A 10,200-nucleotide genomic window follows, 5' to 3' on the forward strand; every position below is an offset into this window, starting at 1 on the left:
ACATAGATGGCTTCCTTCACGCCCCTCTCAAACCACCTATTTTCTTTATCCAGAATGTGAACACCCAGAATTACTATGACCTGGATGACTGAGAACCTTCATCAGCACATAAAAAGTAAAAAAAAAAATTTTATGGAAAATGTAATAAATAATAGGACTTCCTTCTAAAGTGATTGAAGATTTTTTACTTGCTTTTGTGTCTCTTTACTTACTTTCCCCAGAATCTCTTGAAGCTCCTATTGTTCTTCATATATTCAGGAGATCCAATAGCTCGCTGGCCAGGCTGAACACGCGGCTCACAATGAGCAGGGGAATTCTCACTGGTTTTACAGTCATGGGCTTTCTCAAAGTTTTCTATAAGAGGTTAGAAAAAAACCACAGTTACTGAGGACAAAGAGGATGCAGATTGTTTGCTTCCTAAAAATACCACTTTTTTTTTTCCTTTGAAGATGTGTTTGTGTTGTTAAAAAAATACTTTGCTCAGAGTAGAAGCAGAGCAGACTAAGCTTCAGCAGTGTACTGCCAAAATAATGCTCTTGATTGAAGACATCTGAGTAAAGATTATATCTATTTCCTGTAGTTTAGGCAATGTTTCTGAGAATATCTTGCTGATGATGAGTGAATCTAGGGCTAGATTTTCTTTCTATATTTCATAAATGGGGAACATGTTTGTTAGCATTTTAAAATGTTTTGATGGGTACAGGTTGCAAGTGACGGGGTAAATAGAGAAATGAACAATTTTGGGTCATTTCCAAGGTATGATCTTCATAATCACGTCTTTCAGTGAAAATGTTTCAGCAAGATAACAGGGTGTGCCTGGATTTAAAACTGGTCGGTCACATAAAGGAAGGGTGGAGCTGAGCTGAATGTGGTCAGTCCATGCAAGGAAGAGGTTGGGTTGGGTAATCAACCCTGTCCCATGATCCTTCTGCTCTGACAGGAGCCTCTGCAATTAGCTGTGATCAAGCGTACAGTGGTCGTCTGGTCAGAAGAGAGTGGTTATAGCTCCAAATATGAATCTTGTCTGCTCTCATGGGAATTACTAGACCACTCAGAGATCCTATGCCAAATCGTATTAAAGAGTGCAGCCTATCATATCCTAAGTAACAATCTGGTGATTTTTTTTTTTTACTATGCACTTACTATGGCAAGAGTCTCCATCTTCACATTGATCTGGATTTTGTTGACTTTGAGTATCTTTATCTCCATTTTCATTATGTTCCAGGACTGCTGAATTCGGAGGCAGAGGCTGACTTTTCCCTTCACTCATTTCACCATGGAGAAACTATTCACAAATTTGAAAAATGAACAAAAGGAAGAAAATTACTTATTAATACTGATTAATTTAAATTACTTCAGACTTTTAAACACCTTTACTGTTACATTTTGCCCTATGAGTATGCTGCAAAACCTAAAATAATTAGTCAAAGGGCACTGTTTATTCAAAAGTACACTAGATGTCTGTACAATGATAAATATTGTGCACAAAGCTGAGATAGACCAGGACTTCTGCAGATAAATATTTTTTGGACAGATCAGTCTAAAGCTGAACTATTTGGACACAAAAGCTAATTACAGGATTCAAATTCATAACACATTTATCAAATATAACATGCCGCTTAAGACAAATGTGGCCCACACAGAAATAGACCACAGAATATGAAAATTACAAAAAATATTTGTTGACACTTTTCATGTATTAAGTAATGCTTGTCATGTTTTTTACTTACAGATAAAAAATATTAAACACACAAGGAGTGTAAAGGTATAGCACAAACAAAACTGTCCATGATAGAAGCCTGTTTCTTTCATTTCAAGTTTAAGGTAAATACAACACAAATACCAGAAGATACCTTTGGTGAAGGTCCATTTGTCATGTCATTCAAGCTGCTTGTGAAAGTCTGCGGCTCTGTTCTGTAAAGAGAAACACAGTGTACTCAGAAAGATCCCAAATAGAGTAACTGGTTTCAAAAGTAACGATTTACCTGGAATCATTATCTTTCTGGACTGACTGAAATGATGTTTGTTGGGAGGACAAACTACTTGTTGACACCTGTCATGGTTCAAAAAAATTCAATCACACAAAGCATATTTATGGACGACATAGTCAACTAGCTCTAATGCAAACATTAAAATAAACAGGATTTCTTTAATGTTTGCTCACTCACTTCAGACTTCCCATCATCAGATTTTATACTGGCAGAGTCAACAGTCCTCGTCAGCACCTGGTTTCCTTCCTCGCTGCTACTTGAAGCAGTTCGACCATTCGACAAGGAACGAATAGCAGATGGCCCTTCCACAACATAAGGAGGGATTAAACATTATACATCATATGGGGAGAAACCCAGTAACTCATATAAAATAATAAATAATCCCATTACCTTGCCTTGAGATGTGAGTAACCTCTTTGAACTGTCTGCACTGATTCAGGAGTAGATTTAGCTCCTCAATCTGTCTGTCCTGCAGAAAACACAGCAGGGAGCTTTTAAGTAAGTCAACATAAACCTATTAGGATATTTGTTAAAAGTTTGAAAGCATGAAATCCCACTGCTGGTTTTAAACCACTGGTGTGTGATACACCCAAACATTACTCTTCCACAGTATGGCCTTTACATCAAAGTAATGGACAGAGAGGGGTTAGACCTAGGCCCCACTTTAAACTGTATTTTATGGCAACCAGCTGCACAGTGTGTGTTTTTTGAAGTGGTGCCAGTCATGATTTTACCAAAATTCTCTTAATGCTGCTCACTCCAAAATTAAGCTTGGCAAAGCAAAGCCTGCTTAATTGTGGCTAGTCTAAAAAAGACTTGTATCAGGGTGTGTGTGTCCATGTGCAGGTTCTCAGCAGTGGGCCACATGTAAGTCTGTCTGCAAATGCTTTAAGTGCAAGATAGTCTGAGTGGAAGAATACAAAAGACCCTCTGTGCTATAAATGGTCAGAGGGAGGAACCTCTAAGAAATAACAGGGTCTAAAAGCAGCTACTTTCAGGCATTTGAAAAAATTTGGTCTTTGCTCATACAAAGTTGAAATAAATTTATACATTAATGTGATGTGTTGCCATCATGGCTTAGTTTTGACCAACTGCTTTCACATCTTTTCTTACCTTTTCATCATTGGCAGCCATCAGCGACTTCATTCCATTTCGAAGTCTTTGAAGTTCTTGATCTTGGTAACAAAAAAAGAATAAAGCTTTTTATTATTCTATTTTGGCAGCTGTTCATGTTCTGTACATACAGATCCTTCAACTGAAAAAGTAGATAAGAAAAGAAAGGATATGCCAGCAAGTTTTAGATCACTTTCTTATGATAATGTTTGGCCAAAACGTCTTCATTAGTTTTAACATCTCTACACATAACTCAAATAAGTTTTTGGGAACTGCTTACTGGAAAACTAAGCTTGGCCTATTTAGGTCTGTAGAGAGATTTTTATATATATATTTCCATGCATTAATTGCAATAATCAACATGTGCAATAAATTACTTTAAATTTAAACAATCAACAGCCCAGAAACAATATTTGATGAATAAAGACTGATTCTTAATACAAGATATAAACCCAATGAAGAAGAGTTAAAAAGTAGTTTACTGTAAACATTTTTCATTTTCAAAGGCGTCCCTTAAAGCAGAAGGAAATAAAAAGTATAATTAAGAAAAGGACCCAAGGAAAAAGGCAGGAAGATTAAATTAAAAGTAGACAGGTCCCAAAGGATTTTTAATTTAGTGCTGCATAGTCTTACATTCAGTGTATAGCCTCTTCCTGTACATCTCCTCTGAGAGGGACAGACACAGATACCCTCAAAACACAGTTTATATTTGGTCAAGGCATTTTTTTTATAGGATAACTCTCTTTATCTATGAATTTGTTTACACTGGTATGTCACTCATGGCTTGAATGTGCATGAATGGTTTGCTCACCTCTGGTTGAGATTTCTGTGGTCAGAGGAGGTCTGGCCAGCAACTGAGTATGCAAGCTCTCAATCTCTGCATTCTTACTGAGCAGAAGTTGCTGAAGGCTGTTGATCTCTGTCTGAGGTTGTACAGTAAAGAATATTAGCACCATTTACACAAAGGTTTATTCAAAAGAAAATATCTATATCATGAACATTTACTATCAATGATACATAGGCTCATAAATGGATTTAAAATCCTAAATCCTAGGTTAGCTCGCATGTCATTCTAGCTGGCCAGGCTAGTGTGTCCCAATGCTTAGAGCCCTGTTTTGATTATTTTTTTTCCCCCCCTCTTTCATTTATGATACATCCCAAACAAAGCAAAAAAGAAAATGTATCCTCCAAATTCTGCTGTACAAAATGTTGAACTAAATCATCCCAGAGTTTACAGTTTGTTTCAAAATAAGATACAGGAGATTAAGTTTACGCTTAGTTAAACGAGACAGCTCTTTGCATCAACAAGGAAAATAGTAGGATATAGCTGAGATACTGGTAAGAAGACAACTAGGTTTTATATTAATAAGATATATTTTGGTTGCATAAAAACTTCAAAACTCCCATTAGTTGTTCATATAAATCAAACTCCAGCCTCAAACTTTTTTTTTTTCTTTCATGAACCTCGTTCTGTATTTACTTCCTAATAGCACAGCCATCTTGGAGTGTTCCTCTCTAACAAAAGAACTGTGACAAGTCTATCTGATGACATCAAAACTACAGCAAATCCCTATAATCCCACAGAGTGCTGGTAAAAGAAAATAGAATGTCTCAAAATGTTTAAAATGTAATATCTTTACCAATGTGATAATTAAATAACATTTTGAAAAAAATATTTGAAGAGTAAAATGTTCAATTGACATGAATGTATATTTTAATTAACTTAAATAAACTATGAAGAGCAAAAAGTCAATCGTAAAAGCAAGTGTGAAGAGATGAAATATGCTAATTGAAATACACCAAGAAATTATTAATTCTATGTATATTGCATAACAAAGAGAAAAGGTAAATAAAAGAGAATAAGAATGTGCATGACAGAGGGATTAGCTTAGTGGAAAAATCATGAGACAGGACTACAGTCAGAAGAGTGGAATGGAGAATTAACTGTAAAATTTGGGCTCATGGTGTATCTGTAACAGATAGTTTACCTTGGTAGCCTTGAGCTTCCTTTCATACTGTAGCTTCTGGTCCTCCAGATGCTGTATTTTGTCCTTGAGAATTCGGACTTCTTTAATTAAAACCTAAAAACAGGAAGCATTTTATCAGGCTTTATATCCAGCTGCTGTCATAAAGATGCCAATTGTTATTACTAATAAAATGCTATTATTAAAGATTCTTAAAATTGTATATTAATCTAGAAAAGAAGGGTATTGCTCTGTTTATTAAGCTAAATTCAAAGCTACTTAAAATATTAGATAAAAGTTACAGAAGACAAAACATTGAGACAACACATTGAGAAGATCCATTTAGTGCCAACAATAGAAGCCATGCAGTTGAACTATGCCTACTCTTTCTTCTCCACAGTGGCATGGCTGCTCTGCATCTGAGCTACCCTCTCTTGGGCTCCCCAAAGGTCTGTCTGGAGCCCCATCTGTCCTGTGCATACCCCCTGAGGGTCCATCATAGCATGTGGGGAGGTTTTTGCCTCGGCTTATGGCAGACTCAGAGCACACCGCTGGAAACCTGCTTTCAGTCGAGATCTCCGAGGGCTTTTTCTCCTGGATCTTGCTATTGATCTCTTTTTGAAACTGACACATCTGCTCCTGCAGTTCACTAATGAAATTCACTACAGTCTGAAAGATATGAGTGAGAAGAAAAGGGAAAAAAAAATAGCATTTAGAAAAAGGGAGAAACTTACTGGACTTGTACATACTGTATTTTTTAAAAGTCTATGCTGTTAAATTACATTCATTTCTAAACAAAACAAAAAAAAAATCTAAAGAAATTTCAGACATGTCTAAAATTTTCACTTGTTTTAGTAACTGAAAACTGCTAGCGTTAGCAGTGTCTTCTAGGTATTTTATGTAAAATAACATTTCTACGAAGAGCATTGGGTTGAAAACTACTGCCTTTTTTGTAAATTTCATTAAAAATGTAATGTCCCTTTGAGGAAAATGTATTTAACCTTCATAATAATACTATAAAATTATATTAGGTAAACTTTAAAGCTAATTTGCTGTGAATTATTGTTTGGGGATCTAAATAAATGTTGCTTTGCTGGACTGAAGGCAAAATGGCTCCCAGGGTTGTAAAGGTTGCTGATCCCTGAACTTTTTTTTTTCATTGCTTGGTTTGTTTTGTCTCTTTTATACATTCTAAAAAATCAACATGTTTTTTTTGTTTGTTTGTTTTTTTGTTTTTTAACTGAAGCTAAAATTATATGGCTACAATTAAAACTGATGCAGTATCTAAAGGCATGCATATTGGAAAACGTGCTAATATTCAAATATAAGATAACATTTGTTTGTCCAAAACATTTTTTTGTATTTTTAATAAAAGAGAGCTGTTGGTTTTGCCTGGACTGTGGACAGAACATTTTTTACTTAGGGTCCAGTACAGCAGTTATGACAAATGATATGGAGGGCCTCCATATCTAATTTTAAACATGAGCTTGTTTGCTTCAGAGCCAAGAGCCCCCCCCAAACACTTGTTTGTGTGTACATACAGCCATGCATATGTGAGGACAAGTTTATGTAATAAGCGAAGAACATGGAGGACAATTATTGTGATGAAAGGAGTATATTTGGTCTAAGTCAAAGCCTGTGGTAAAAGTATAGCTGGTGTAATATTATTTTGGACTTAAAAAACAAAAACTTCCATTAAAAAAATAATCCCGTTCCAATTATTTTAAAAATAAAAAATGTGGAAATATTCATTTAATTTATTTTGAAAACTCTCCTGAGACCACAATAACAAAACCCTCACATATTTGGGCTATCAAACAATACAACACTTTTTGAACTATTTTAAACTGAGGATAAGATATCTTTTGACAATTAGCTTTTAGACTAAGTATTTACACTGTGGTATCCTGCCTGTTTAAAGTTCTGCTTTCAATTTCTAGACTTCAGGAAGTCAGGCGGTAACATAACACATCCTAAAACATAAATGTTGAGCACATAAGCTGGTTAAACTCTGGAAAAATTTTAAATCTAATTCATAAAAGGAATAATAAAAGCAGTATTTGGGTGATTTTATTTTTCCACTGTGAGTCTGTAAGTGTTTAAAGGCTTCTATAAAATCAACAGTTGAGTGAATTGCTTTAGAATGATAAGCAGATTATTATTTTAAGCCATGTCATTTGTATCAGAGCCATGTTTACATTTCTAATTATTAAAGACCTTCATCTAAAAAAAACAAGCTTTAGAGAATTTAAAAAGAAAGCCCCTTCATTGCACTGTACAAAATATGTAGTTATTAGCTTTGCTATAAGTCAATTACTAATTAAGTACATATGCTCAAATAAACTTTTTTTTATATACAGGCATTAAGTTTATGTGAAAATGACAAACTTATATCAGTCTACTTCAGTCTCACCTCTGCTTTGTCTTGCCTCACATTCGCATGCACTTGTTTTCCCTCCATGTCGGCCAGCTTCAGTTTCAGATTAGAAACCTCCCCTACAAGATTCAGCTTTTGCTTCTCGAGGGACATCCTATGCACGAGCTCCTGTCGTCAATGACACACAGCATGAGTGGGAAAAAAGACAGAGAGGTGCAGCCATATATCCCTTCAATTATATACAATATACAGTGTTTGCTCTACAAAGGCAGCATGAAGTGTGAGGCACAGCAAGCTACCACCTATCTAGTGACAGCCCTATCCACACAAACCACAGTGGTTTCTGAAGCTGTTTGGTTGGCTAAATATACACAACTCATGACCACTATTTATAATGCCTATTTCGCAGCTCGCTCAGAGCACATAGCAGAGAGGAGGGAGGGGGTTAGACCAAGAAAAAGCATGCAAGACATTCATTGACAGATTATCAAAATATCTTTGACAGGTGCATTTCCCTGTCCTCCGTATATGAATGACCTCCTTTTTAAAACTGAGAAATCACAATTTAACATATCGGTAAGATACTGTAGATAACCAAAGGCTTTGTAGCCATCAGTTACACCAGACCATGGGGGTAGATGTATTTCTAATTTGGTTCATGCCAAGCAGGTGCTGAATGTCCAGAAATGAGCTTGAAACTTTAGTGGAGATAAATATTTTGAATGTTTGCTTTTTTCTCCAAAAGATCTTGGCCCCCTTTAGAGAGCGCATGGAAAAATTTAACTGTCACCAGGAAAATATTTAAAGCTCAAGTTCAAAGCCTCGACCACATCTCCAAGAAACTGACCCTTTAACAAAAAGAAAACTTAAATTAGGTTTCTGTAAAAGAGACAAAGTTATAAACCAGTTTTTGAATTAATTGTTTGTTTTCCCTTCAGGCTAAAGTTGAGATTTTGCAAGAGTTGCAACATAAGAAAGAAAACGAATACCTGGTTTATCCAGTGTCTACCCGTAATGCCTTCATGCAAGCAATGTCTCCAAGTTCAAGTGGGATAAGGTTTCATCCACCCTGTCCATCCAGTAGCTTCTAACAAACTTTTTGAAGACTGAAGCAAACAACTAAATGCCAACAGAGCACAGTCAACTTCAACAGCAGGAGCATTCTTCTTTTCCTTACTATTTTTCCACCTTTTTACAGCTGTTTCTCCCTTCCTTGTTTTTTTCCCCTTATCCCTCCCTCTGCTGTCTTTCTCGTCTCTCTCCTTCTCTCCAGACGCCTGCATGTGAGCAGTCATGGTTGTTACCAGTTGGGGGGTGTGGCTTGCTGCTCAGTTAATCTCCTGCCCAGACGGGTGAGTTTAGCCCTGCATAAACCAGACAGGCACCAAGAGCTAAAACTCTACAGGAAAGAGTCTGAGCATCTTAAATATTTTTGTAGTCAAGGTATCCTAAAGCCACTGTCACTGGAATCCAAGAAAATAATTTCTAAATGTGAGGCAGAGAAACACAGGAAACTACAGAGAAATTAGTATGTTTAAAAGAGATGGACTATCTTCATGCCCTGTTGTAGCTTAGAAGATGGAACAATTTTTTTTGTTTTCAAATTAGTGTTATATTTAACATCAGGCTTTTCTTATTTTAGTCATCTTTAACACATCTTTTTTTCAGTGTATGCAAGACAGATCAGTATAAGTCAAAGTTATTTTGGCATCTACCTGATGTAGCATCTCCTCTGTACAGATGAGTTTGTGTTGATGCTCCATCAAGGAACTCTCCAAATCATGGATCTTTACTCCTTGAGCCTCCACCTGGTCTGTCAATACACTCACCTATGTGGGATTTTGTATGTCAAAATAAATATTACAAACCAAAATATTTTTTAGAACATAGTTTGCAGATAGATATTAGTATCCTCAAATTAGATTGCACAGTTGTAGCCCATGCCAAGGGATTCCAAGCATTTTATTCTCATTGCCATCTGCAAAGTTGAACAACAGGTTATTTTCTTCGACTTCTCATGTTTAAATTGTTGGAGCAACAAGTTAAATTAATTGGTTTTACACTTGTTTGTTGGAAATAAGTAAAAAGTCCATCAACAAATCTTGCTTTTTCAATCTGATAAACCCTGTTCTCTGTGGAAGAGGTACTCAGGTTCTGGAGGATACAGTTTTCTAACAGTGGATGTATAAAATGTACACCGGTTGCCTCAAATAATGATAAGCCTTCCTTTTCAAGAGATGGATGAGAGGCCACCTTTTACCAATAAACAGCTTTTACAAAGAGATTTGAAAAATGTTAAATGGGTGAAAACACATTTTATTCTGCTGTACAACCAATGGATGCATTTTCATCCAGCCATCCATTTTTTCCATCAAGCTTTTCCCTAGCAGGGTCTTGAGAGGTGCTGGTGCCTATCTCAAGCTGTCTAAGGGGGAGAGGCAGGATAAACCCTGGACAGGGAAGCCATTCTATCCCAGGGCAACACAGAGACAAACAGGACAAACAACCATTCACACTCACACCTAATGAGAATTTAGAGAAGCAAACTAACCTAGCAGTCATGTTTGTGGACTGTGAGAGGAAGCCAGAGTACCCAGAGAGAGCCTATGCATGTTCAGGGAGAACATGCAAACTCCATGCAGAAAGACTCTAGGCTGGGAATTGAACCCGGAACCTTCTTGCTACAGGGCAGCAGTGCTACCCACTGCACCTGGATGCATTTTCAATAATATATATATCTATATATATATATATA

At 36.3% G+C, this 10,200-nt stretch overlaps 1 protein-coding gene across 3 annotated transcripts in view; it reads right to left on the reverse strand.

Annotated features, from left to right (window-relative positions):
- Positions 1-10,002, reverse strand: part of LOC107084465 (liprin-beta-2-like) — a 16,425-nt gene extending 6,423 nt beyond the window's left edge. Inside the window, exons 1-14 of one of the 3 annotated variants that reach the window (XM_015374365.1) lie at positions 9,161-10,001; positions 8,435-8,809; positions 7,482-7,613; positions 5,453-5,737; positions 5,093-5,185; positions 3,916-4,027; positions 3,738-3,770; positions 3,105-3,166; positions 2,382-2,460; positions 2,169-2,293; positions 1,986-2,053; positions 1,854-1,914; positions 1,144-1,285; positions 213-354 (exon numbers count right to left, since the gene is read on the reverse strand). In XM_015374365.1, coding sequence (XP_015229851.1) covers positions 213-354; positions 1,144-1,285; positions 1,854-1,914; positions 1,986-2,053; positions 2,169-2,293; positions 2,382-2,460; positions 3,105-3,166; positions 3,738-3,770; positions 3,916-4,027; positions 5,093-5,185; positions 5,453-5,737; positions 7,482-7,598 — 1,319 coding nt within the window. In that variant the 5' untranslated portion in view covers positions 7,599-7,613; positions 8,435-8,809; positions 9,161-10,001. Of the gene's footprint in view, positions 1-212; positions 355-1,143; positions 1,286-1,853; positions 1,915-1,985; positions 2,054-2,168; positions 2,294-2,381; positions 2,461-3,104; positions 3,167-3,737; positions 3,771-3,915; positions 4,028-5,092; positions 5,186-5,452; positions 5,738-7,481; positions 7,614-8,434; positions 8,810-9,160 lie in introns of all 3 variants that reach the window. The other 2 variants (XM_015374356.1, XM_015374359.1) reach the window with 2 other exon arrangements.
- Between the last annotated feature and the right edge of the window lie 198 nt (positions 10,003-10,200).

This window comes from Cyprinodon variegatus, unplaced genomic scaffold, assembly GCF_000732505.1.
Source record: "Cyprinodon variegatus isolate N-32 unplaced genomic scaffold, C_variegatus-1.0 Scaffold5, whole genome shotgun sequence".
Taxonomy (NCBI): domain Eukaryota; kingdom Metazoa; phylum Chordata; class Actinopteri; order Cyprinodontiformes; family Cyprinodontidae; genus Cyprinodon; species Cyprinodon variegatus.